Source organism: Ochotona curzoniae, unplaced genomic scaffold (genome assembly GCF_017591425.1).
Source record: "Ochotona curzoniae isolate NIBS_2020 unplaced genomic scaffold, NIBS_Ocur_1.0 scaffold_2453, whole genome shotgun sequence".
NCBI lineage: Eukaryota > Metazoa > Chordata > Mammalia > Lagomorpha > Ochotonidae > Ochotona > Ochotona curzoniae.
In genome coordinates, this window is record NW_024467094.1 from 19672904 (window position 1) to 19700636 (window position 27733).

General features: G+C 50.1%; 2 protein-coding genes across 3 annotated transcripts in view; one reads left to right on the forward strand and one right to left on the reverse strand.

Annotated features, from left to right (window-relative positions):
- Positions 1 to 228: 228 nt before the first annotated feature.
- Positions 229 to 7479, forward strand: CA4 (carbonic anhydrase 4). The gene is made up of 9 exons (XM_041000925.1): positions 229 to 302; positions 483 to 649; positions 4269 to 4316; positions 4985 to 5140; positions 5653 to 5798; positions 5922 to 6005; positions 6268 to 6334; positions 6470 to 6630; positions 7201 to 7479. The coding sequence occupies exons 1-9, from the start codon at positions 229 to 231 to the stop codon at positions 7399 to 7401; spliced, it is 1104 nt and encodes a 367-aa protein (XP_040856859.1). The 3' UTR covers positions 7402 to 7479.
- Positions 7480 to 21950: 14471 nt separating this feature from the next.
- Positions 21951 to 27733, reverse strand: part of USP32 (ubiquitin specific peptidase 32) — a 135411-nt gene continuing 129628 nt past the window's right edge. For both annotated transcript variants that reach the window (XM_041000816.1, XM_041000815.1), the window contains exons 31-34: positions 27094 to 27382; positions 25939 to 26363; positions 25012 to 25104; positions 21951 to 24112 (exon numbers count right to left, since the gene is read on the reverse strand). In XM_041000816.1, coding sequence (XP_040856750.1) covers positions 23939 to 24112; positions 25012 to 25104; positions 25939 to 26363; positions 27094 to 27382 — 981 coding nt within the window. In that variant the 3' untranslated portion in view covers positions 21951 to 23938. The remainder of the gene's footprint in view (positions 24113 to 25011; positions 25105 to 25938; positions 26364 to 27093; positions 27383 to 27733) is intronic.

The following is a 27733-nucleotide window of genomic DNA, read 5'->3' on the forward strand; positions in this document are numbered from 1 at the left end:
GTAAGACCCAAGCCAGTTTGGCAGCAGCTTGGGAGGAAATGGAAGAAGAGATGAGTCCTAGAAAAGGAGCAATCTCAGTGTGAGACAAACACCCGAGCCCTCCTTCTGGCAAGCAGTGCGCAGGCCCTGGCGCACTTGGCGCTCTGGGGCGATTTCTACCGCACGCCGACCTGGGCCGTCGAGAGGACCCATTTCAAGATCCCTGCACAGTATGTTGGCGCCAAAACGATGATGAAAATCAGGGATCAAGGGCGCTCATCCCCGTGCAAGTACTTTGATGCTGTCGCTGCCTGTTCCTTAAGGTGGGGCCAGACTACTCTGTGGGTGGAGGGGCTGCAAGGTGGATGAGGGGGCCGGGCAGGGAGGGGACGGGGGAGCGCGACAGTTTCCGATCAGGGACTGGACGCAGGGAGGGAGAGGAGGCCCCGCCAGGGGGAGGAGCTGCCTCCCCGGTCCGCTGTCGGGGCTCGCTCTCACCCCAGGCTCCGCTATAAAACCCCGGGCCGGCATGATAGCCACAGTCCCCGCGGCATCTTCGGCGCGCGACCCTCCCCTGGGTGGCTTCTTTGCACCATGCAGCAGCTGCTGCTTGCGCTCCTGGCCCTCAGCGCGGTCCGACCGCTGGTCGGCCAAGATGAAGGAAGCGAAGGCGAAGGCGGAGGCGAAGGCGAAGGCGGAGGCGAAGGCGAAGGTGAGCACCCAGGTTTCTGCCCCAGGTACACCTCAGAGGCACCCCCTACTCCCCTTCCCCGGTGTCCCAGCCGAGGCTCGGCGGCCGGCAACTGCTCTTAAGATGCGGGCGGCTCGGGCAGCGGGGCCGGGGGGTTGCGCGAACTCTGGGGCGCACTCGGCGCGCCCGCCGGCGGGTGCGGGCCGCGGTGTGTGTGGCGCTGCGCGGTGGCCGGCGGAGAGAGCGCGGGAGTCAGTGGCAAGGCTTACAAAGCCCTGGCCCGCCTCGACCCACGCCTCTTTTTCTCACCCTGGTCCGGTCCGTGGGTGGCCGTCCGTCCTGCCCCAGCTCCGTGCGGCGTGTTGCCCCCCGCTCGGAGCGTAGGCAGCAGTGGGGTGCGATGTGGTCCTGGTTGCCTCCGAGGGTTGCACGCTCCCCTTGCCGTTCCAGTGCCCCAACACTGGATTAGGAGCCTGGCAGGGGGCGACGGAGACCCGAAGTCCCACCTGAGCCAGTGTTTCCGGACGGGGTGATTTTCGTTTAAAGATTAATGGTGAGGCCAGAGCTCTTAATTATTCGTCCAGGTGGGAGGTGGCAGGAGAGATGTGTTAATATTTGATGATGAGCCCAAGGCACTCGCCGCGGCTGGGCCCCTTCTCTGTGGCCCCACAGCGCTACCTAGGAGCGCCCCATCTGCCAGTCCCCCATCCACTCATCCTCCTAGGTTCAGGGTCCTTACGGCCCAAACCGCCCCTTCCAAGTTAAGTGTTATGTCCTTGCAGGTGGGGATTGAGGGGGTAAGGATACCCTAGGTGGTGGGGAGACACTTTGGGGAGGTGAGGGGTCCTTCCCTAGGGAAGTAGGAGTGAGAAAGGGCAGAATCTTCTTCTGACAGTGATTTCTAAAGACAAGTAAAACCTGAGCGGCTGTGAACACATTGCCAGGCTGCCGCCACTTGATCTGTTTTCTTATCTATAAAAAGGAATAGTGGTTCCGACTGCAGGTGTTGTGTTAGAGATTGGAATGCGATAAGGCCCGTCAGAGCTTCCTGCGGTGCGGTGCCTACCTGGCCTCTGCAGTTGCTCCCCACGCGCGTACTGCGTGAGGCCCCACCAGGCACCCTGGGCCAGATGGCCGGACGGGAGTCCAGCTGGGTGGACTCCCTCACACAAGCTGGGCTCTCCTTAGTGCCAGGGTTTTCTGCCTGTAACCTGTCTTCATCCTCCAGTTCATCCTGCCAGGGTTGGAGTGGGATGAGGCTGCACAGGGAAGTCCACATGTTCAGCATCTACTCCCCACCCCAGAGGGGGAAGAAAGAGGATTTGGCCCCTCTGGAACCCCAGACCCCTGGCCCGGCATGCTGAGACTTTGCCCAGAACACACTGGGTTTCGCTGAGCTGGCTTTAAGGATCCCCCTTCCCTCGGGGCGGGCGGGCGGGGTGAGCAAGGTCCATGGGGGAGAGAACAACTTCTGCCATCTCTTAAGGGAGTGTGGGGGGTGGAAAGGCCATTGATGGGGACTTGGGAGGGGGCTCGCTGGCAGGCAGTGGGTTTTAGGATTCTGGAGCTTTGAGCCAAGCCCTTGGGTAGCCACATTCCCTCTCTCTGCAGTTCAGTTGTTAGCTGCAGCCCAGGAGAGTGGACTGCTGGTATAAGGGGGCCCCTGGCACTTCCTGACGGGGCCGGCAGCACCCCACCCTCGTGGCACGGACAGAGACCTCAGCTTTGGGTTTGGCCTCATCATCACTGTGTTTTCCTGGCTCCTGAAGAGGGTAGTTACAAGTGCATTCAGCCAAGCAGGTCAAAAGTCTCTGTGATTAAGACAGTGGATCAGAGGTCACCACTACAAACCCAGGACCTGCAGCAAGAGCTAGGGAAGAGCAAATTCCTAGGTAAAGCTCAATCTGGACCAGATGGGCCCCTGGGGAGCTGGCTCCAGCAGCTCTGCTGGAGACTTCTGCAAGAGTCCAGAGGAGGGGCCTGCAGCCCTCAGGGCCTCTGTGGGAAGAGGGCCACAGCAGGGATGCTGTCCTATGCAAGTGACCTCCCTCCCATCCATCATCTCCCCAGTCCCTGGCGCAGGGAAGTGGGCAGCAGCATCTTCTGTCTGAAGGGGAACACGGGGAGGAAGAAAATGGAGATGAGCAGGCAGCAGAGCCCAAGTAGGGGTCTCTGCCCCCTAAGGGGAGGGGCCTGGATGGGAAATGGCTGCTTCGGGGCACTGCTGGCCTCCAGCTGCTGAGTTTCAGGGGATGAATTGTCCCTGGGAAGCCTGACAAAGGCTCCGCAGCAGGGGGGCTGATTTTCCGGGTCTAGGACCCTCCCCCACTCGATTACCCACATCCCAGCATTTCCCTGGCTCCTTCCCCCAACCTGTCTGCATTCCAGGGCCCCTTCCCCCCAGCCCAGACTCCAGAGCTGTTCTGGAGTCTGGGCTGGGGGCGCCCAGGCAAGCAGGGAGCCATGCATGCGCTCAGCCCAGGCTGCAGCTGCGCTGGGAGTGGTGCTTTTCTTAGGAATTTCCTCATTCCTGAGTTCTTTCCAGCTCATTGCATGATGCTCCCATGTCTGCCCCTGCAAGGCTGCAGCCATCTGCTCACCCACAGGCGAACACCAGAGAGAGGGGGCTGGGGACTGCAAGGCTGCATCCCAGGAATTTTCTGGGCACCAGTCTGCCTGGAACACTCACTGCCACCTGTCATTTACTCCTTATGTTTCCATGAGGTGGGTCCCATTTTAAAGATAATGAAATTGAGGTTATGGAGATCAGGGGACTTGCCTGTATCCTAAGTGGATCAGCAGAATCTCAAGCCCTGGATAAAATGCTTTGTTCATTCTGCTGCTGCAACTGCTTGCTTTTTTGTTTGTTCTTTTGGTGTTGAATTGATTTTTAATTAACAGACTCAGAGCAGTTTGGGGTTCACAGAAGAGAGCAGGAAGCATAGAGAGTTGCCTATGGCTCCCTCTGCCCTGCACACTTTCTTTTATTAGTTTTCAGGACCCGGGTGGGGACATTTGTGGTACAGCCTTTTTCTGCAATGCTGAGTGCAAATTCAGGCAAGAATGGGGCTTAGGGGTGGGGAGTGGGCTGCTCCGGGGAAGGGCAGCCTAAACTCCTCTGCCCTGCTCCCATCAGCCCTGGGAAGGTGACCAGGCACCCCAGGAGGATGGGCTGGGGTAATCTTCCTCTCCCTTCAGATTTGGAGGGGGGTGGGGAGTAGAGGGAAACAGGGGAGGCAGTTGACCAAAGGATGGAGACCATGTCAGACTACTGCAGCCTTGGAGCTGAGGGTCCCACAGAGACCTTGGTGGGTGGGTGGCTGCTTTGTCCCAGGGGCAGCAAACCAGGAGCCATGGGGGAGGGAACCATCCTAGGTTTTCTTATCAAGTCTACTTTGCCTGGATCCTCAGTCCTGCGCTCTCAGGAAGCTAACTGCACCTGACCCAAGGGACTTGGACAGTAGGAAACATCCTGAGCCATGCCTGAGCACTCACTCACACACGCACATGCCCATACACAGCTAACACATGTTGTGTCAATCTGCACCCACCGGGACTCCGCCCCATGCCCTGCATGCTCATACCCTCTCTTCCACAGAGTTACACTGGTGCTACACGATTCAAGCTGATTACAGTTCCTGCTTGGGTGAGTACAGCTGGTTGGGTGGGTGGGAGGTGGTGGTGGCCCCCAGTCCCTAACACCTACAACCCCTGTCTTCATTTGAGATTGAGAGAGAGAGAGAGAGAGAGAGAGAGAGAGAGAGAGAGAGAGAGAGACTCCCATCTGGCATTTGGTATTTGCAGCTGAAAAGGTGGAGAATTGGTCCCGCCCTTGCAGAGCAGGGTCCTGTTCAAATGCAACTCTGCTGTGTTTCAGCTGCTAACTTGCTGCCAATCTTGGCTCAGAACCTCTCCCCATCCCTTAGTCCTCTGCTAATGCTTGATGTACCCTGTGGGAAGCAGTCTTCCCCAGAAACCTTTCCCAGGGCTCGCAAGCCACAGCTCTCAAACCCGCTCCCATCCATCTCTTTCATACTTCAGGCTGTCCAAGGAAGCCAGCAAGCCCCACGGGGCTCAGAGCTGGACTTCTGCATTGATGAGGTTGCCCCTACCTGGAGTTCACAACCACTTGTGAGCTGGCCTCTTTCCTGCCCTGTCTCACGTCAAAGTCACTGGAGGATGAAGCGGGAGGCCCCAGGGTGGGTGAGGACAGGCTTGTGAGCTCCGAATGTCCCCACCATGCAGCCTCCCAGCCAATCCCAGCTTACATCTCCATGCCAGGTGCCCTGACTCTAAGCACCCCTCTTTACTCAGGCCCAGATGAATGGGAGGGATTCTGCCAGGAGAGCCACCAGTCCCCCATCAACATTGTCACCGCCAAGGCAGAGTTGGACCACAATTTGAAACCATTCGAATTCCATGGTTACGACCAGAAGAATGCATGGCCGGTGACAAACAACGGGCACTCTGGTGGGTCGCAGCAGGCTTGATGGAGGACTTGGGCAGGGCTTCCCCACCATTATTGAGGAGACGCCAAGGAGGAGGGAACTCTCAAGGTGTGACCTGTAGGGGAGGCCAGGCCGTTCCAGGAAGCAGGAACAACCTTTACAAAGGCATGGAGGCATGAAGCAGCCTGGCATGCTCAGGGAACTGCCAGGAGGAGTAGTTCCTTGTGGCGGATGGAGGACAGAAAGAAAGGCTGGAGCTGGGCCCAGGGGAGTGTCCCTGTACGGCTACCATCCTGGGGACAGCAGGATTCTGCAAAAGTGGGAGCTGCACGGTTGCAGCTGGGACTGTGGAGGGTATACAGGAGAGAGGGAGGCAGTGTGAAGGCTGAGCTGCAGTCCCACCAGCCCATCCCTGTAGGTCGAGGACTGGAACCCTTAGGCATGGGAGCAGGGATAAAGGTCCTGTCTGGGTGGTGCCAGAGGAGGAGGAACTGGAGGAAACTGGTGCAAAGGTTTCTTTTCCTGTCCCCACAGTGATGGTGTCACTGGAAGGACAGCCCTTCATTGAAGGAGGAGGACTGGATGCCAGGTACCAAGCCACGCAGCTGCACCTGCACTGGTCCTCGGGGAATGATGGCGGCTCTGAGCACAGCCTGAATGGGGAGCGCTTTGCCATGGAGGTGAGGGTCCCGTTCCTAACTAGGGCCTTGGCCCCCTCCGGCTCTGTACCCGTATGGTGCGAGAAGGCTGGTCCAGACACTCACACCCTCATATGTCCCATCTCTTCTTCCTGCTCCCACCAGATGCACGTGGTCCACCAGAAACAGACCTCAAGGAGTAACAACTCGGACTCAGATGATACAGCGGTGCTGGCCTTCCTGGTGGAGGTAAGCTTCCCACTCCATGTCCTAGGCCAGCTAGGCTCCAAGGGGCTGTGGCTTGATTCCCAAGATGGGAGGGGCTTGTGAGGCCCTAACTTCCTTCCTGTTTCCTGGTAGCTGTGCACCCCAAGGCTAGGTGGGAGAGCCTGGAGCCTCAATTCCAGAAGCTTCCTGTTGTGTTCCTCCCCAAGTCAGGAGAATGAACTGGGAGGGAGATGTTGCCACAGCTCCCTCTGTTCCCTCACAAGCCCCTTCCTTCCCATTCCAGGAGGGACCCACAGTGAATGAGGGCTTCAATCTCCTGGTGAATATTCTGTCTAATGTTTCCACCCCTGGTGAGTGCAACACACAATGGGTGAGAGTGGTCAGGCAGCTTCTTCCTAAGAGGCAGGGTATGGGGTCCTAGGGCTCCCCAAGGGGGCTCTGCCTGTACTCCTACCTCAACAGTGTCCTCCTTGTCCCCATGGCAGGCACCAATGCCACAGTGGAACTGAGCCTGTGGGACCTGCTCCCCGAGAAGGACGAGCTCGAGATCTATTTTCGCTACTATGGCTCCCTCACCACGCCAAACTGCACGGAGAACGTGGTCTGGACTGTGTTCCAGAAGCCCATCAGCCTCCACAAAGACCAGGTATGGGGAGCCCAATGCTGGGTACAGCCTTTTCCCTTTCTGGCTACCCCAGAAAATTGTTGTGCTGTTTGCCACCAAGGGTCCCCTGACATAGGATTGGGGGCCCCAGGAGCCATTCTGTGCAGACACATTCACTCAGGAGCAAGGAGAGCTTGGGCTGTTTCCTGGCTATAGCCACGCAAGGACTGACAGCTAGTGTGCTGGGGAGAAGTGGCAAGCAGGGGAGGGCATGGGGCTGGCCACAGCAGCAGAAGGAAGTAGTCTTTCATTCAGCATACTTGGCTTCCTCCTGGGGAGACTACAGGAAGCCAGGAGGGATCAACTTATTGAAACTGAATCAAACACTCTTGGAGGGTGGGGCCCAACATGTCCCCATCCCCTATCTGCCTGCATTTGAGACATGCTGTGATGGCTGTAGAAACAGCAGTTCCAGGCCCTTGCAAGTATGAATTAAGAGTAGGCAGCTCTTCTTCATTGAGGGTTCAGGGAAGGGAGCTGCCTCGCCCAAGGTCACACAGCAGGAGGGCAGTGCCACCTGGTTCCCTCTGCTGAGTCTTGCCCCTCCCACAGATCCTGGCATTCTCCACGAATCTGTTCTATGATGAACTACGGCAATACAACATGACTGACAACGTCAGGCCCCTGCAGAAACTGGGGGACCGCGAGGTACGCACATCTGGGGCGCCAGGACGGCTGCTGCCTTTGTCCCTGCCCACTCTGCTGGTCCCTACATTCTCCTGCCTGATGGTTGCTGGCCTCCTCTTCCAATGACCGGCTTGCTAACACACGGCTGACCTCTGATATCAGAGGGTATGGCCCTCTGTTCCAGAAGCTTCCTGCATTGAACTTCAGGGAATGATTAAAATATGAATATATTTTTGGAGAAAGCTCAGTTTTGTGTTTTACCTTCCTACAGACTACCACTCTCCCACTCAAATCCCACCACCCAGGGCAGAGGCATTCAGGCATGAGGTTTCTTGCTTGCACTACCAGGTGCCCCCATGTCCTGCCTTTGTAAATTCCCTGTCCACACCCAAGTCCCTTCTACCCTGACCTTGGAGTTCCAACACAGCCAAAGCCAAAGGATCCAAACCAGTGTCTTTATCCTACTGGGTGGGGAGAGAGGACTGAGGCTCCCAGAGGAGGAGAAGCTGGCCAGAGGCTGAGAGCTGGGACAGAGCCCACTGCGGCTCTAGTACAGTGTTGTCCCCTGTGACCTCAGGGTAGACAGAGGACTGTGTGTGGCAGCAACCTCACCCAGGCTGGCAGCAGGGAGCTCATTTGTTGACTCTGCTTTGTCTCTAGGCCGTGAGGGTATGACAAGAAGCACAGTGCAACAAATGTCTGCCCTCCTGGAGTTCAGGATCTGCTGGAGAGACAGCTCTGTTGGCACAGGTGTTTAGCCTAGTGAGGAAGACACCAACACCTTGCAGCACAGTGCCTAGGTTCAACTCCCAGCTCTGGTTCCTGAAAGCTGTCAAGGCCGTCCCTGGGGGGCAGTGATAATAGCTCAAGTAGTGGCATTCCTCCCATGTGGGAGGCATAGATTGAAATCGTGGCGCTGGCTCTTGGCCTAACTTAGGCATTCAGGGAGTGAGTTAAAAGTTGGGGCTTCTCTGTCTCTCTGCTTTTCAAATATATACATATGTTTATTTCTATTGGAAAGGCACGTCAGATTTATGGAGAGAAGGAAAGACAGATCTTTCATCCATTAGTTCACTCCCCAAATGGCTGCCGTAGCTGAACCTGAGGTGTTGGAGCCAGGAGCTCCATCCAGGTCTCCCACGTGGGTACAGGGGCACAAGGCTTTGGGCCATCCTCTACTGCTTTCCCAGCCCACTTCACTTCTCATCCTGCTCCCTGCTTGTGGCCTGAGGAAGCAGTAGAGGATGGCCCAAAGCCTTGAGACCCTGCACCCATATGAGAGACCCAAAGGAGGCTTCTGGTTCCTGGCTTTGTAATCAGCTCAGTTCCAGCCATTGCAGCCATTTAGGGAGCAAACCAGCAGATGGAGGATCTTTTATATATTTTCTTCTCTCTTTATATCTGTCTTTCCAAAAAAAAAAAAAAAGAAAAGAAAAAGAAAAAAAAGGAGCAGCTAGTATAGAAACCAGCTGCCACATGGGATCCTGGCACTTGCAAGCTTGCAAGGTTAAGATTTAGTCGTTGAACTATTGTGCCAAGCCACCTAATAATTTTAAAAACAAATAGGCATGGGCTAGGTGCAGTAGTCTAGCGATTAGAGTCCTTGTTTTGTACACGCCAGGCTTCCATATAGGTGCAAGTTCTAATCCCAGTGGCTCCACTTCCCATCCAGCTCCCTGCTTGTGGCCTGGGAAAGCAGTAAAGGATGGCCCAAGGCCTTGGGACTCTGCACTTGCATGGGAGACCCTGAGGGGTCTCCAGGCTCCTGGCTTCGGATCAACGCAGCTCTGGCCATTGTGGCCACATGGGTAATGAATCAACAGATGGAACATCTTCCTCTCTGTATCTTGACTTCCCAATAAAAATAAAATTAAAAAAATCTTTAAAAAAAATGGACGCATTGCCCAAGAGATGAAACAGCAGTAAATGCTAAAGAGGAAGAGTGGCTATAGTTATCATGGTTGGTCAGAGAAGGGTCTGGGAGGAGGGGAGGCAGCCATCTGGAGCAGCCAGTGTTCAGACTGGGGAGATTCCTGGGAGAAACAGCAGGGAGCAGCTGTGGTTAGGAGTATTGGGGGGTGAAGAACACATGACTGGGGGCCTTGCAAAGTCTCTGCCAGTGTGGATCCTGCAGGATCCGCCGATATGTCAGCCTAGGCAGGTGAGAGGAAGGAAGGGAGTCACAGCTGGACTCAGGAGCCTGGGGTCTGAGCTCTTGGAAGTGTCTCTAGTGGCTGTTCCATTCTTGGGTCCCAAGAGGCAGCAGGTTAAGGAGGATTATCACCCCAGCCCCGTGGCAGTCTGTACCTGATTACCACTACCACCTTGCCCCCAGGTTCTCCAAGCTCACTCTCTAAGACTGGGCTGGATTTGGGGGGGCATGGGAAGCTTGAGAAGGAGGGTAGGGACACAATGGCCAGGGTGAGGGTAAGGGCTATAGCCAGGACAGTGAATGGGACATTTGGTTGCCCAATCCTAGGCCCAGTTGGCTATTGGTCTAGGTAGGGGAGTTATGTGAGGAGTCGACTTCCATGTCTTTCCAACCCTGAGACACACACCCCCACCCCACCTCCAGCTCCCCACTAGGCCTGAGAGAGGAAAAGCACTGCCTCCCTTTTCACCATGAGCAACTGAGCCCTTCATGTCGACCACACAGCTGGGGATGGTGGCATCACAATTGCCATGGCAACAGCAGGCAGTCTGTGTCAGTAGGAGGAGGGTATGTGGACACCGAGTCTGTTTTTGCAGTTCCACCATTGCCACACAGCTTGTTAGGAATCTAAGCTGCCTCCACCACTCCCACAGAGGCCCAGAATTCTGAGGTTAGAACTGTCCCTCTCTGCTCCCCATCTAACATCTCCTGCCTTGTCCCTGACCTCAGGGCCATGTTAGTAATATGGCAGCAGAAACAGGAAGTCCTAGCTTTCTGTAGGAAGTTCGGGGAACCCTATCTTTCCACCCCCAAGCAGGAGGCACTTGACTCCTTGCCCTGCTGTCTGCTAGTAACAACTGTGGCCCAGTAGGAGTCAGAACGGGCACAGCTTGTCTAGAGCCCAGAGTGTAGGCCAGCTTCCCTCACCCCTCTTGCCCTCTCTGCCAGTACATGACTCCCTGCCAGCACCCCCCCCACAGGAGGGGGAGCCATCTCACTGACTTGTCTATACCTGGAGAGGCAAGACTGATGGGCATTCCAGCTCGTGTGTATATATATATATATATATGTTCCTGAAGAGCTTCCTCTTTTGAGTAAACTCACTCCCTCTTGTGTGCCAACACCCTGCAACAGACTCATACCATGGAAAATGTGGGTGGTTCTAAGTTCCTTGCGCCTAGTCGGGTCATTCATTTCTGAGCACCTTGGTTAAAATGGGGTTTGTGCCTGCATGTACACACATACACACACACCGCTCTGGGGAAGGCCCAACCAACAGCTTCAGCTGCAGTCTGAGTTCTTTGAGGGTCACTGGCTCTTTTCTCATGCATTCTCCACACAGAGCAGGAAGCTCAATGGTTGAATGCCTACATGTTCCTGGCATGGGTCCCACAGCAATTCTATCAGGATGATAGTGTTTCTCCCATTGCATAGATGAGGAAACTGAGGCACAGAGCCTGGTGTCACTTTGCAACTCCTTGCCCCACCCTCTACCAGGAGCCAGCATTGTCCTTGGGGCAGTCGTATGGGGATACAGACATCTGTGATAGGGGCAGGGTGGAGTCAGCAGCACCCTGTCCCTCCCCATCTCCACTGGCTGCTTTCTATCCCCTGTGGACTGCCTTGTATCCGGGTGGGAACCAGTGACTAAAAATACTCCCCATGTGTTTAGATCATTCTTGGAAAATAAACTTCCCCATGTTGGCTCCTGGTTTGCATAGTTGCCGGCCCTGCTTCCTGTGGTTCTGATCTGTGTGTTGGGAAGGGAGGAGCAGCCGGGTACACGATGGCCTGGGGTTGAGGGGGTGGCAGTGACACGTGAGCCCACACGTGAGTGCTCCTGTGCATGCAGAGACCACATGACAAATGGAATTCCTGGTGTGCCTGGATGAGAAGAGGTGGGCATGCAGTCATCAAGTCCCTGCTGGGGTAAAAGCAGGGCCTCATGCTCCGAGCCTTGATTTTTCTACCTGAAGTTGGGGTCAAGCTTGAGCTTCCCACCTAACTAGGCCAAGCTGTCCCCGGGCTCCTGTTGTGACCTCGGGAGGAAAGCCAAGCCTATCTGGGTGCGGCACTGCTCCTGCACCCCGAGTCACACACGTCCAAGCGGCTCTGTTTGTTTATCTGAGTGGGGACAAAGACACTACCTTTCCTCAGATGCAAAGTCTTGTCCCTGGCCCAGGGAGGGGCTTCCTCTGAAGGAGAGCAGTGGGACAGACCATCACAAGCCAGTTCCTTCCGCAGAGCCTAAGGCTCAGCTCACTGGCCACATCTCCTCAGGTTGTTCCAAGGGCCACCTACTGTAAGGCTGGGAGGGAGCCAGGGATGGGATTATGGGTAGGTTTAGGAACAAGGTTTAGTCTTTCAACACTGTGATTTCCTCTGGGCTAGTGAGTGAGGGATTAGGGAGAAAGCGTCTTATCTGGGACCTTTTTATCCAAGTCTCCTAGCCATAGAGTGGACACAGCAGGTCAGGGCGGACACTGCAGGCCCCAAAATGAGTTTACAAGGTACTGGCCAGGAGAAGGGTGCAGGTGCATCAGAGCCAGACCTCAGCATCACTGCCACCCAGGGCTGAATCTAGCTGAGCACGTAAGTGCCCTTGATCATTTAATTCACCTTTCTGAGCCTTGGTTTTCTCTGTGTGAAATGGACATGATGACAGCAGCATTTACCTTAATGGGGTGCTGTGGCTAAAGACCGACACACCTGGGCAAGAGGACATACTCAGTCATCTGTCCTTATTATCAAGACTTCCTATAAAAGGTAGGGACACTGGGTGAGGGCTGATTTCTGAGTGGCCATGACTCACTTCTGGGTAAAACAGCAGATGCATAATGGGTAGCAGGCTCTGGCCAAGACCAGGGAGAGATCCCCACACTCCCCAGAGGTTAGCGCTCTGCTTCCACACTCGGGGACATGTCCCCAACACTAGGACCTGCCCTATACAGATGAGCTCTCTGAGGCAGAATCTCCCAGCCGCACCTCTTCCTGCAGTTGCCCAGGGTAAGCCAGAGCATCAGAGGCACAAAGGGCTGGCTCTGCAGTCCTCCCGGCCCTGCCTTTTAGGATGGGTATCAAGGATGCAGTCAATCCCCATCCCAGCGCTAAACCTCTACCTGCCTTTAAAAATATGCATAGCAGGGCCTGGCGCAGTGGCCCAGCAGCTAAAGTCCTCACCTTGAACACACTGGGATTCCATATGGGTGCTGGTTCTAATCCTGGCTACTCAGCTTCCCAGCCAGCTCCTTGCTTGTGGCCTGGGAAGGCAGCTGAGGACGGCTCAAAGCCTTGGGACCCTGCACCCGTGTGGGAGACCTGGAGGAGATTCCTGGTTCCTGGCTTCAGATTGGCATAGCATTGGAATGAATCGTTGGACGGAAGATCTTCCTCTCTGTCTCTCCTCCTCTCTGTATGTCTGACTTTGCGATAAAAATAAAAATAAATTTTGGAAAAAAAGAAGCAAAAAAAAAAAAATATATATATATATATATACACATGCACACACATAGCAAATCCTACAGCTTTAAATGCTAGATATGTAATGACTACTGTTTCATGTCCCAGCTGCTCCACTAGTTCTGGGCCCAACGCAGTAGCTTAGTGGCTAAAGTCCTAGCCTTGCATGCGACAGGATCCCATTAGGGCTTTGGTTCTAATCCTGGTGGCCCCACTTCCCATCCAACTCCCAGGCTTGAGGTGGGGGGAAAACAATCAGGGATGGCTCAGGGCCTTGGGACCCTATACCCACATGGGAGACCTGAAAGAGGTTCCTGGCTTTGGATCAGCATAGCTCCAGTTGTTGCGGCCACTTGGGGAGTGAATCATCAGATAGAACATCTTTCTTCTCCTCCTCTCTGTATGTCTGACTTTCCAATAAAAAGAAAATGAATCGCTAAAAAATCTTTTAAAAGAGCCTGACATGGTAGCCTAGCAGCTAAAGTCCTCACCTTGAACGCACCATATGGGCGCTGGTTCTAATTCAGGCAGCTCCACTTTCCATCCAGCTCCCTGCTTGTGGTCTGGGAAAGCAGTAGACGATGGCCCAAAGTCTTGGGACCCTGTATCCGTGTGGGAGACCAGGAAGAAGTTCCTTGCTCCTGGCTTTGGATCGGCTCAGCTCCAGCCATTGTGGTCACTTGGGGAGTGAATCATCAGACAGAAGATCTTCCTCTATGTCTTTCCTCCTCTCTGTATATCTGATTTTGTAATAAAAATAAACAAAGCTTTAAAAATTATGTAAAAAAAGATATAAACTTCACATGCATAACAAATATATGTTTTAGCTTATTCCTAGTTGGTGGAACACACTTATATTATACGGCCCTTCTTGTCACGTGAAGTGCAAACTTCAGTGGGTGTGCTCTTGTTTATTAGCTCTTGTGAACCCACGCAGATCCACCTACTTAAGGGAAACTGAAGTCAAGACAGAGGGTGGGCAAGAAGATGGGACCAATAGACAGAGACTACCACTCCGCCTTCCTCTCCTTCCTCTTCCCACTTCTCCTCCAGCTCTACAGGTCTCCCAGGAACAGACAGCAGTGTGATCACTGGTGTTGGGCTGTCTCAAACTAGGTGCTTGGGGAGTGGGAGGCTAACATGTCTCAGAGAGGACACTGGAGCAGACCCTCTGCCTGAGTATTTCCTCTTCACAGTTTTCCAACCACCTCAGAGAGGCAGTGCCAGGCACATCCTGATTCCTCTCCTCTCGGTCTCAGCCCAGCTTCCGTCTGGCTGGGCTGGCGGCCTCAGGGCTCCTTTCCTGTGGTCCAGCTCCCGTTGTCTCCAGGACCAGTGCCTCCGGAAGGCGCCCCTTAGGATGCGCCTGGCTGCCGTCCCTGGTTGGGGTAAGGAGGGGCCCGATGCCAGGGTTTTATTTACAAACCAGAGACAGACTCAAGGACGCAGGCCTGGGGGGAGGGGATTTGTAGTACCCTGTCCACGTCATGGCTTGAAGTACAGGAAGGGTGGGATCCAGACACCAGTAGGCGCAGAGCCCCTCTTTCCAAATTAAAGGCTCTCCTTCCAGGTCTTTTTACCCTGACATCTTGTTCAGCTAAGTCACTGTCACTGCCTTTAGCTGCCATCTCTCCAGGTCTGCTGCGTTAGGCCAGGCCCTTAGCAAGGTACTTACACCCCTTATCTCACCTGGTCCTCATGACATCTTTGGCACAGTAGCTTGCCCTGTTCCAGGAGCCAGGGAGAGGGAGCTGGCTCAAGGTTACTCTCCATTCGGGGGTGGAGGTGGGGGTATGAAGAGCTAGCCAGACTTGGACAGGCTCCACAGGACCACTCCAGCCTGCAGGCTCTCTCTCTTCCACTCCCGCTTCACTCTGCCTGCCCACAGGTGTAGGCCCTGGGGGCACTCTTTGTGGATCTTCCTGCCCGCTGACCTCCATCTGCTTCCCAGGGAAGCTGGTTTGCATCACTGTGAGCAGCCACGCCCCAAGCACCTGGTCACCTCTTCAGACAACTAATTGCACATGGGGAGGACATGGAGGACATCATGCTGATGACGGCCTACGCTTACGCACTTTCCCTCCTTCACTGAGCCATGGCATGTCCTTCCGAGCTGAACGTTCATTCCTCCCTGACAGATGAGGAAATTAAACACACAGGCTATGCAGTTGACATGGTCCAGCCAGGATCTGAACCCTGCCAGCTGCATACTGGAGCCCATCCTGTTACCGTGCTCTGCCACTATTCTAAAACTGAAGCTCCTGGTGGTTAAGGACTTTGCCAGCTGCTGAGTGACCAAATGGACACTGGACCCAAATCTTCAAACTCGTTCATTCCTGCCACTTCCCTAAGTGGAATGCTGCTGGCCCCAAAGTGCTTGCTGGACATTCCCATGTAGAGGAAAGCATGGCTATAAAAGCTGCCAGGCTAGATAAAGTGGAAAACTTGCTGGTCCCAAGATGTGGGGTGGTCTTCTCTGCCCCTCCCCAGTCATGGTTCCTCTCATGGTGTCCACACGTCAGCCAGACCTCTTGGAGGAGTCCTCCCAGATCTTTGTGCTCTTCTCCAACCTTCCCTTCCCAAGACTCCCTGAGAAGGAGCAGAGTACAGGGATACACTTTAGTCATTGGAGCATTAGAGTGCCAAGGCAAAGGCTGACCACACCAGGAGGGGCAGGCTGCAAATGTTTGTAGGGTGAATGAACAGAAGGGAAAAGTACAGCAAAGAATAGGATTACCAGGCCCTATTTCAGGGTTGGGATGAAATACTGACCCTGCCTACTGGGAAATCCTGAGATAAACTTGTCTTTCCATACTCGACTTATGCCAACTTTCCTTCAGGGGCTGACATACCCAATCTGGTTCTGTTATAGTTTGAACAGCTGTTTCCACATCTGGAGTCTGGGTATGCTCTGGGCTACTACTGTTCCCCAGAGAATCAACTCCCCAATTCTTTTTTTTTTTTTTAAATATTTACTTATTTGAGAGAGTCAAACACACACACACACACACACACACGGAGAGACAGAGAAAGAGATATTTTCTATCTGTTGGTTTACTTCTCAAAGGCCCACAAAGGCCATGAAAAACAAAACCAGGAACCCCATCTGGGTCTCCCACATGGGTGTTGGGAACCCAAGTGTCTGGTTCCGTATCTACTCCTTCCCAGGTGCCTAAGCAGGCAGTTGGAGTGGAAACAGAGGTGGGACTTGATTCTAGGGAGTTTGATAGAGGATACAGGCAGCCCAAGTGGCAGTTTTATCCATCACCGCAACACCCACTCCTTACTCCCCAGTCCTTGAGTCCTAGCTATCTTTGTTTCTCCATTATGAAGGCCTGCTCTGGTCACAGTCCCCATTCAGATCAAATTGGGGGTTCACTGTACTTGAAGCCAAGCATCCATGTTCAGCCACAGCTTAAGCCACTATCAGGAACGGCTTGGAGCATTAAAAGACAGCCCTGCTAGCATCTACTCTGAAGAACCTCTTGGGAGACAGCCTCTTAAGGGAGTAGGGTTGGATGTGACAAGTGGGGACCACGAGGAGCTGCAGAGTTGTAAGAGGGGAGTGGCACCTGACACTGAGTCCCCATAATTTACACAAGGATCCTAAGGAGAAGGGAGTGGCTCACAGGGATCAAATACCAAACACAGCTTTACCAAAACACAAACATGGGCATGTACCTTTTTGAGGCAGTGGCAGTGATGTCACTGAGGGGTGCTCAGCATGCTCAGGACACCTTCTGCATGCTGCTGTTTAGGATGTAGGAGTAGCGGAGCCCAAGTGATTGCAACACACAGCCTGAGGCTGCTGTGGACTGGACAATGCAGCTGGAACAGCAGCTGATTCATGGGGTCACTGCTGCTGGATTTGGTGATGTGCTGGGGCGTGGCCTGTATTCCCGATGAGCACAAACTATTGGATGCGAAGATGATCACAGAACAAATGCTTGCTCCAGCCAGGCCCCCTTGCAGTCAGCTGTGGAGTTTGGATTTTCATGGGCTATTTCCCCATAGTTTAACTTAAGCATGATTGCTTTCTCTCTCTCTCTCTCTCTCTCTTTTTAGATTGAGGGCTCACATTTCCATTGCTATCAAAAGAGAGAGAGGAGGAAACCAGGGTTGGGCTCTTAAACCCAGGGGAACACCATGAGCTGCCTTTTTGGGACTTGGCATAGCCAGCACAGAGGGGATTCAGGCAGCTAGTGAGTGGCCTGCTGTGTGATGGTGGCTGGGTGGCTGCTGCACTGGACATATGGGATTCAGTTTAGTGCTCAGGCTGCTGCAGGGCAAACACCTGGAGAAACATGGTTGGGCTCAATTGTTCTCTCTCCTTTCCTAGGAAAAGCCAGGAAGGAAAAGGCCCCAGCCTGAGGGGAGGGTATTGTCCACTAAGGAGTGGGTTAAGCATGATCAGGTAATTGGGTCTGGCAGGGAGCCTGTAGGATCAGGGTCCTCAGGGCCACTGTGGCTGAGCCTGGGAGCTGCTTTCCCCAGAGGGCCTCATCCTGATCCTGTCTTTCCCAGGTTACCTCTGAAATGATCACACATCCTTTCCACCCCCGTGTAAAATCTCTGCTAAGATGCCAACCAATTCTCCAAAGTTCCATCTCTCTTTTCCCTTTTACATTTTAAAACATTTTTATTGTTAATATTGTTGACATAGTTGAGAAGGATGAATGCCCATGTGGGTCTCCAACTAGGGCGGGGAAGGTCGTCTTCTCCTCCTTCTAGTGCTTCCCCCTTCTGCTTTCCCTTTCCTATCTTAGTCTGGTGAGTCCCTAGGCCACCAGAAGCAAAGTGAACAGACCCAGGACGTCAACAATCCCTGTGCGGCCCTGCAGCTGAGAGCTTCCCTTCTCCAGGGATGTGGGAGGAGCTGCTGTCAGCTCCCATTTCTCTCTGTTTGGAACAATGCTCCATACTGGCACCTGTCAGGGCTTAAAGGATTTCACAGGCCCTTTCTCACTGCTTCTCATAACCCTTATGATTCGTTGAGGATGAGGCCTCTGAGGCTGGGTGGCGCACGGCTCTGCCAAGGGTTACCCAGGGTTGTGTTACAGATTCCAGTTCTGGAGGAAGAAGTCTGGTATACAAGTAGGTAGATTAACCTGGATTTGAATCCATCTCAGAAACATCCCATCTGTGTGCCACCCTGAGCAAGGGAGGTAACCTGTGGAGATTCAGCTTCCTCATCTGTAATAAAGGATGATAATGACTACTCACAGAGGTGGGATGAGCATTCATTATGAGCCTCACATGGTGGGGGCCCGGCAAGCAGAAGCCCATGAAATGTCTAAGTGCCCTCTAGTATCCTGCCAGTTCCAAATTAAGGACTAACCTTTAAGCCACATAGTAGGCACTGAATAAACATCAGATGAATGGGTGATAAAACTCATTTGTCCATCTCTCCCTAAGTGACAGGATGTTTATTTGCAGCTGCAAGCCACAGGGAGCTCGGCAAACAAGGAGTGGCAGCAGTAACTTTCCCCAGCTGGTACAATTAAAGGCCACGGGCCCTGGAGCTGGCTCCCGGCAGATACCCAGCAGCTGGGACAGCTGCCAGGCAGCAGGCTGATAGCTGCAGGCACTCCCCTCAAGGTCTCTGGGGAGAAGGAGGCTGACTGGCTTGCACCCTCTTTGCCAGCCTTGGTTTCCTGCAGCCTGAGGTTGCTCTCCTGGGAGAGACAGCAGACCTCTTGCAGGACAGTTCTCTGGTATTGCCTCAGGTGCTGCTGTGAGTCCCGCATGACTGACCTCCTGAATGCTTACAGGTGAAAGGCACCTGTAAATGCTTACAGGTTAAGGTTAAGCGGACATGTGACCCAGAGCCCATGGCAGTTGCTCAGGCAACCCTCCTGTCCCCTTTGACCTGAGCAATGCCAGCCTCCTCTATACTAACTGCTGGTTTTCCAGGAACATCGTTGTTGGAAGAAAGGGACTGGTCCTTATGTTGCTTCAAAACACAACCCTCAGACCATTGACCTAATGCAACCTCTCATAATTCACAAGGGAGCTGTAGTACACAGGAGGCATGTGACCTACCAAGGTCGCACAACCCTGCAAGGTGGAGACAGTGCTGTACTCTTGGCCCTCCCCTGCTTTCTCTGGCATCAGCTCACTGATTTGGACTTGGGGTCCCAATATGCAGGTCCTCTCCCCTACTCAGTTTGTAACTCCAGTGGGCCTGGGGTGGGGTGTTCTGCTAACAGCAATATTGAAGGATCCTGCTGAGAACTGAAGGCAGCAATGAGAAACCAAGGGAACAACAGGGAAGCCAACCCTCCCATTCCCCCCCAGGGCTTCAGATGCCTCCACTAACCAGGCACACTTCCTTCTGGGCCATAGGCACCCAGCTGATAGGGCACGTTTCCCCCTTCCCTCCCCCTCCTGCCTCAATCCTGTTTTCTTTATCCTTCACTTACTTTCCACGGAGCGCTTTAAGCCTAGTATCCATCTAGGAGCTCCTCCTGGGCTTGTGGCAAGGTCTCAGGCTGATCCTCAAGAGAAATCCCAGCAAAGGTGGATGGCATAAAAAAGACAAAGTTAAATGAGAACAAACAAAATTCGTGTTTCTAAAACAGTGATCTAGAAGATTTAGTGTGTACTTACACAAATCGCTGGAAAGTGTTTTGTAAGCACACCAAGATACTTGGCAACGTGCACATGAAGACTGGTCTGACCTTCAAACATGGCTCTTGCCTGGTTCCTCAGGCACCTTCAGCCCGGCTCAGCCAGGCCTGCCTCTGCTGCCTTGATGTTGGTCTCGTCTCTAAGGTCAGCCTCCGCTTCTTGCTTCTGGTGAGGTAACCTGGATCTTGCTTCACAGAGATGCTTCCTTCCTTCCCTAAGACTTGTGTCTGCTATGAGATGTCCTCAGCCAGCATTTCAGAGACAATCTGTGTGGGGAGAATTAGGTGGATTATCTGCGCTCCTCCTTAGCTGTTTTAGGTGTGTGCGTGAGTGTAGTTTTTACTAATGAGTCTGGAAATGATTCATGCCGTGAAGCACTGGTTCCATGAATGACCAATCTGCAGACTTGTGCCAACTGAGAAACTTATTAAAATGCAGATTCTCATACTGCATGGGAGATGTGCAGTATATAAACCTGGGCGAACTCAAGCCAAGAGCATTAGTGTGGTGTGACAATGCTGGGCAGGACTCTGGAGCCCATACTATTCAGATTCCTAGATGACTCTGATAAAGCTGAGTGTTTGCCAGGTTGGGAATGGCTGTCCTGAAGACTGATCCCGTGTCTCTGGACTGGTAATAAACTGGATCATACCATTACTGCTTTACAAGCATTACATCTACACTGAATTTCCTTAGGTGGGGGAAGCATATTTTTATTTGAGAATAGATGCCAAGCTCTTTGCTATTTATATGCATGATCAATTCCCTTTAATAACCTTTGGAAATAAAATGCTATTCTCATTGAGCATGAGAACTCTGAGGGTCTAAGAAACGTGTTTTAGTTCATACCTGTTGTCACAACAGAGCTAGAATCTAATCTCTGACTTAATGGTTCAGAGTCCATGACCTTGCTGTTTATTGGAGAGCATGAATTGGTGGCTTGTACATGGTGTGCAAGTTTTTCATTTGGGAAATGCAAGTTCTGAAATTTAAAACCCTTAGTCACCAACAATTCTAATGTGGATATTTTACATTAATATCTGTATTTTGGCTTCTCTTTAAAGAAAGAAGATCTGGTTAACTCTGGGCCTAGATCCCTTTATGGCAACAATTCCATGGAGCCTGTAGTGGGTTATGTGTTTATAACTCTCCATACTTCCTGGCACTCCCATTCTCACCCCCTGCTCTTATACTCTATTCCCTACCTGGTCCTAAGGCCCTCCTTTCTTGCTTCCCAGTGGTCAGCTTTGCGCTTGTTCAGGCTTCCATGAGTCTCTCTGAGCAAACTCTTGTGATTTCAACCCTTGGGAACCTCCTGGTTCGTGTTTCCCAAGTCACATTCTGGCCTGTCCCAGTAACATTTTGAATTTAGCTGGGGGAAATGTGGCAGCAGACTATCTATTTGCTCTATTAACCCCAGAGGCCAAAGACCCCTCTCAATCTGGGACCACTGGGAAACCAGGAACAAAATGCTTGCCCATTTCCATTAGTGGGTCCTTTCAAGGCTGCTGCTTTAAAAGCCAGGAACATAAATGGGTACTTCATAATCTGTGCTTCATCTTTTAGAATTTTATTTATTTATTTTAAAAAGACTTTTTTTTTTTAAATTGGAAAGTCAGGTATACAGAGAGGAGGAGAGACAGAGAGGAAGATCCCCTGTCTGATGATTCAGTCCCCAAGCGGCTGCAATGGCTGGAGCTGCACTGATCCAAAGCCAGGAGCCTGGAGCCTCCTCTGGGTCTCCCATGTGGTTGCAGAAACTCAAGGCCCTGGCGTGTCCTCGACTGCTTTTCCAGGCCACAAACAGGGAACTGGATGGGAAGTGGGGCCACTGGAAACAAAACGGCGCCCATATGGAATCGTGGAGCGCGCAAGGTGAGCATTTTAGCTGCTAGGCTACTGCGCCAGGTCTAAGTATTCTAATTTTATAGGTTACAAATATGGGTTGAGGGTGAAGGATCTAAAGCTCTAAAATATTAGTTTTTTTTCTCGACACTGCAGACTGCCTCCTGGGACATATTGCATATCTCCTGCAGGGTGAACAGAATCTGACAGATCAGCCTCAAGTTTTATATCAGGGACATGACTTCCAAGTACTCCTAAAAACTTCAGGTCAGTGCAAGACTTTTTAATGAATGAGACATTTTCCTTTTATTTACTTTATCTCATAATCTGTATGAAAACAACTATAAGATAATCTATATCAATTCCCAGTTGACTTTCCCACTTCTCTCCCATCCCATGCCAAACCTTATGCCTTTTAATAATTTCTGAATTTGAGCGTACATTTAAATCAAATTCACCTGGTCAGCGCAGGTACCTTGCTTTGCCTTCAATAAAGTTTCCATCCCATCAGAGACACAGTATCCACTCTATAAATCGGATGGCTATTCTTCAAGCAGGCGAATTAAAAACACAATTACAGATGGAAAGCTAAAGAACTCGACTTTTTGCTTTTACTTGTATGAAGAGAAACAGCACAAAGAGGCATCCACAGTATTTAATTTGTTTGGATAATGTTACAGATAAACAGGTACACTCCATATACAATTACCAATACTTTTTTATACAGCTCATATTTCAGTACACCAACACTGTCTTATTTACACTCTATGTACATTAACATCTTTCTAAAGTCAGTGCATTGTCAACAAGTTTTATACAGAAATTTACAAGGTGACTGTAGTTAATAGTTAATTTAATAAACTTTCTGCTAGTTCATGAATTAAAAAATTAATTACAACCAATATAACAAATAGATCAAACAACATTAGTAGATAGTGCTACCTGCTTAAATAAAACATTTGTAAAGAAATTATTTAAAATCTTCCACTTTTGGTGGGATTTGTCCAAGTAGGAATGGACAGGTTTTATATACTGAAAATCCTGACACTATAATGTTTTTTGTCTGACTTCATTACATTATACCATTTAGGTCACACATTCCTACTTGCAATTATATTCTTTTTAATATAAGCAGCAATTTTTAAGACATTTTTTTTTTCCAAACACTCTAAGAAGAGATATTTACTGGCCTCATATATCAGAATACAATTACATTAGAACATACTACCTACGAATAAGGAAGAGCAAGGAAATCTGACAATGAATGGGAATCAACCTGCAGAGTCTAAATGAATACATGAGAACCTGGGGGAGAGAAAAGGCTAAATGTTTCCTTTGAATATACACTTAAAAAAAAAAAAACCAGGAAAAAAAAAAGCGCTGCTCAAAATAAATAACATTTATACTTTTGTTCCAGTCTTGAATAATTGAAGGAAAAAATGAAGTAAGCAAAGAAACATAACTCTTGATGACTAGTATAAACAAAAACAAAAAGGACATGCAAATAAAACTAAAGGTTACTTCTTAAAACCTTCAATTTCATTAAAAATACTTTATAGCACTACTCATGTTTGGGATGTGTTATGTTTCTGAATTTACTATGATGGGGGAAAAGTACCCTAGTGGAGTTAATTTATAGCCCTTAGAGCCATCAAATATAGACTAGTACATTTGTATCCATTCTCTCTCATTAAAGTGCAACACAAAGATAAAAACCACCACTCATTGTGAAACAGCCAGCTCTGACACTGCTGACCCTCCCAGAAGCCCTCTGTGCAATATGTGCATGGTAAGATGGTGCAAACATTGGCAATCATCCCCTTAGATGCCACTCTTGGCAGTGGGGGAGGGAGCACACTTCTGAGGATGCTGTCTTCCTACTGGGTTTCCCAGGGTAGAAGGCACATCGTTCCTCTGAGACTCTTCAGACGGCCCACTACATGCCTCTGCCACCAATGACCGGTTGTGTCTCCAACACGAACACAACAATAGAAACAAAAAGAAACAAAGAGCAGGGAAACAATTTTAAAAATAAAAAAATCTGCTTCCATGCAGTAAGTATCATTTGCACACCTTCATGATCTTGTTTTTCTTGCTTTTTTCCTCTTGTCAATACACTGGAATAAAACTTCAGGAAAAAGGAGGTAGCATGTCATGTCGTCCCCAGACAACACTACAACTTTTTTTTTTTTAATTTTTACTCCAAGGAAAGCTTTAGTATTTTGTTATGATTATTAGTAAACTCTATACTCACTACACATTTGTTCACATCTTGACAAGCACAGTTAAATTCTTATTTGGTCCCAGATGGCTGGTGCCAAATTCTTTTGCTTACAGGCTAATGGTGGAATTTTGCCTGAAAGGTCTCTAGTGGAGAGCCTGTATGAGACTTCAAAACAAAATTATTACTACTCTTAAAGGTAACTGCTATTTTAATTAGGAATTTTATTTTGTGCTTCAGGGTCATAGGATAAAATAACTACATTTAGCTTGCCTTTCACTGATGCCTTTGCCAAATGTCAGCTACAAGGACTCCTCTCCCTCACCAACAGTCTGTCTAGCAGCCAGAGTGGTACTCTACTGTAACACACAGTACTTTTTATAATCGGACTCAAAGTCTTCGTCCATGCTGCTTGTGTCCGCCATCTTTTTGCCATCGATCTTAGGCAGGAATTGTGCACAATCTATCCCCTGTTGCTCATAGAAAAGAATGTAGGCAGAATCGGTGTCAATTTCATCAGGGTGAAGTTCCTAAAACAGTAAGGAAAGCTTTTAACACAAAAGCTGACCATTGCTTTGCTGGCTCTTCCTTCTCACCTGAGGAACAAGACCCACCTCCCCATCCTCCCCAATCACTAAATCTTATTTCCTCCCATCAATTTAATATGTTTGCTGCCTCATGCTTGTCCCTAAAGAAAACTTTTTTACCTAGCTTTGGAACAGCTCAATTCTAGCCATTGTGGCTACATGGGAAGTGAACCAGCAGATGGAAGATCTTTTTTTCTCTTTTCTCTAGTGTCTTTGTAAATTTGTGTCTAGTGTCTAGTGTTTTTGTAAATTTGACTTTCAGAGAAAAAAAGATCTTCCATCTGCTGGTTCACTTCCCATGTAGCCACAATGGCTGGGACCGAGCTGTTCCAAAGCTAGGTACCAGCTGATTCTTCCAGATCTCCCATGTTGGTGCAGGGTCTCAAGGCTTTGGGCCATCCTTTACTGCTTTTCCAGGCCACAAACAGGAAGCCTGATGGGAAGTGGAGCAGCTGGGATGTGAACCAGCATCCACATGGGAACCAATGCTTGCAAGGCAAGGACTTTAGCCACTAGGTTAACTGTTCTGGGTCTTTGGGAAAAATATTCTGCTGACAAAGAAGTTCAAAGAACAATCTAAAACCACATGAAATTCTACTAGTTCAAAGATAAGAGCATCTTCCTGTTAAGTAAAAAAAATAGCTTCCTTTCCCCCCACTATTTGTATTTTTATTCCTTACTCTGGGTCTCATATTACTCTCTTGACAAGTGTCAACCTCTCTGTGCTGAACCTAACAAAAGCATCTATTTCTTTTTGTGGAGTGTCTATTACTTCTGTAAGTGCTCCCACAGATCTGTTGGAATGTTTCCCAATTTTCATTGAAAGATAAGAAATAATTTACCTTACAGCTGCTGTCATTGTAACAGTACCACTTGCAGTTTGGATTTTTGGCATATGTGACGTAATGACCCCCACCCAGAATTCCTGAATGGCACTGCAAAGACAGAAGAGAAAAGGTTATGAACAGCTAATAGACTGTGGTCAGGACAGCAACAGAATCTGAGCAGAATAACACTGACTACTGAGGTGGTTAAGAAAAAAGGTTTGGAATCTAATTTTGTTCCTAAACCAAAATAAACCAAAATTCAGAAAGCCCTAAATTCCAAATCTTGTGTGAACAGATAACAAGACATTGTGTAGCTGTAATCAAGTTTTAGAAAACAATAATTCCTCAGGAGCAAACAATTATGAAAGACTTAAATCTGTGACTCCATTTGTAATAACCACATGACTGTCTCTTGCACCACCCCGTGAGCTCCTAGAATTCTGTCTGGGAGGGCAATTAAAAAAACAAACCAGACAAAAAACAAACAAACAAAAAACTTGCTTATTTTAAAGGCAGAGTTAGAGAGAGACAGAAAGACAAATCTTCCTCCATACACACTGTTCACTTCCCAAATAGTTGCTACGGCTAGGCCAGTCTGAAGCCAGAAACCAGGAGCTTATTTGAGGTCTCCCATAGGCGTGTAGTGACACGAACGCTTGGTCCATCTTTTGCTGCTTTCCCAAGGACATCAGCATGGTGCTGGATCAGCAGGATCTCAAACCGGCATCCATATGGGATACGGGCATAACTAGTGGCTTTGCCCACTGTGCCACAATGTCAGCATCCAGAAGCAAAAATTTTGACTGCCTTTCTCTACCATCAAGCTCAGTGCCTTAAAAACCAAACAGGCTTGAAGATGCTTGTTGGTGAATGAATGAAGGCAAGTGAACAAACCAGTGACAAATAATAACTACTTTGAAAACCACACAACAATCTACTTACCGAGATTGCATAAAGATTATAAATGGGCTTAATACGAGTATCATCTCTTTGGTCATCGATGCTGTCTTCTTCACTGTGGTTTCCAAGCTGACCATTGCTATAGCCATTGCTACATGCCTCATGCTCATAAAGAAATCCATTGGCCAAAGCTACCTCGTGGTCCTGAGGGGTGACAAGTTCAGGCTGGCTGCCTCCCAGTATATGCATTCGGTTTAAAGCATCAGTCAGTTCACAGATCTGCCCAGCCCCATTTTCTCTGCAGGCATCTAAGTTCTCTTTACTACTTGACAGTTTATTTTTGCTGCCAATCTGGGGCAGCCGGAGCCTCCCTCTGCTTCTCCCCAAAGTCCTTGGGCTGCTGTTAGGGCTACTGTTTTTGCTGGAGGGACAGCTGGTTCCACTCTTTCTTGATGAAGAAGGTGAACCTGTGAAAGGGAGAGAAGGTTCACAAATCCAAACTCAGCAAGTCAGGTCAGACAGTAAACACGACCTGTGAGGCTAACTTCACTAATATACACACCAAAGTAAAGATAGAAGAGTCCTGACTAGCCACTCTTTACTTCTTATTATGTAGCTAAAACGTGACATGTAGATGGCAATGTCCTGAGATACAAATACATTATAGAACCCTAAAAAATAGGAAAAAGGAGATTGTCAGGCTGAGTTCAAAACAAAGTAATTGTTAGACTAAGAAAACATGACCACCATTTATGATGTATTACTATTAAGCATGGCCTTATCTCTCACCATAGTCTTGTAAGCAGTAGGTCTTAAACTCTTTGGTGACAGCCCCCTTGATCCCTCTTACTACCCTTAAACATTGCAGAGGACCCCTAGAACTTTGGGAAAAGAGTAATTTCGTTCCTTCAGAGCCTCTGAAATGGTCTCAGGGATGCTTGGGGTGTCCAGCAGACTACACTTTCAAGGCTGCAGGGACACAAGGGTGACCATATGGTGCTCATCTCCTGTACACCAGGCCTTACATTCCATGAACTCGGTAACATTTCTACTTCACAGATGATAAAATAGAATGGACAGCCTGAGTTGTTTCCTAAAAGCCACCCAGCTTTGATTCCAGAGAGGTTCCTTCTGCCCCATTTTCCCTCCCAAGCCACTGGATGCTGACAGAGCTGCTCCAGGAGGAGGGCGGCTCACCTTTCGGGCTCCCGACGATGTTCGCGCTGAGGGAGGACGGGCTCTTGCTGAGTGGCACGTCCTCCTCCCCAGCTGAGCTCTGGGCATCCACCCTCTTCACCTCTCCTGCCGGAACCCGCGGCTCACACCGGTCATCGCCCTGGGCTGTGAGGAGTTTACGCTGGCAGAGAGCAGGGTCTCTTGGTACCAAAAAAGCACTAGGGTCAAAACTCTCACGAGGAAATTTAACAATTTTCTGTGATTTTATCCATCGACCATTTACAAACTGGAATCGTTTAAGGTGAATAATCTGGAGAAGGAAAAGGTGAAAACATCTGCTTCAAAGGGTTCTCAAGTTACAAACTTTATATTTAAAAAACAAGACTAATACAGACTCATGTCCAGCAACAGTAACATTTACTCATTATTCTCTAAAGACTTTAAAAAATATGGTTTCTACAAAGACATTCACTTTGTAATTTTCTAAATATACATTTTTTCAAACCATTTAAAATATATTTTTTCATTTTATTTGCAATGCAGAGAGACAAAGATGAAAACAGACAGACAGAGAGCTTCCATCTGCTGGTTCACTCCCCACATGCCTGCAGGGTTGGGACAGATGGATGATAGGAGTCTCCCACTGGGGTTACGAGGACCC

Bases quoted from the DNA above. Each gene is read 5' to 3' on its own strand.
- CA4 (XM_041000925.1), top strand. From the start codon at position 229: ATGATGAAAATCAGGGATCAAGGGCGCTCATCCCCGTGCAAGTACTTT. The intron at 5,799-5,921 runs GTGAGGGTCCCG...TGCTCCCACCAG, and splicing joins GGGAGCGCTTTGCCATGGAG to ATGCACGTGGTCCACCAGAA. The intron at 6,006-6,267 runs GTAAGCTTCCCA...TTCCCATTCCAG, and splicing joins TGCTGGCCTTCCTGGTGGAG to GAGGGACCCACAGTGAATGA.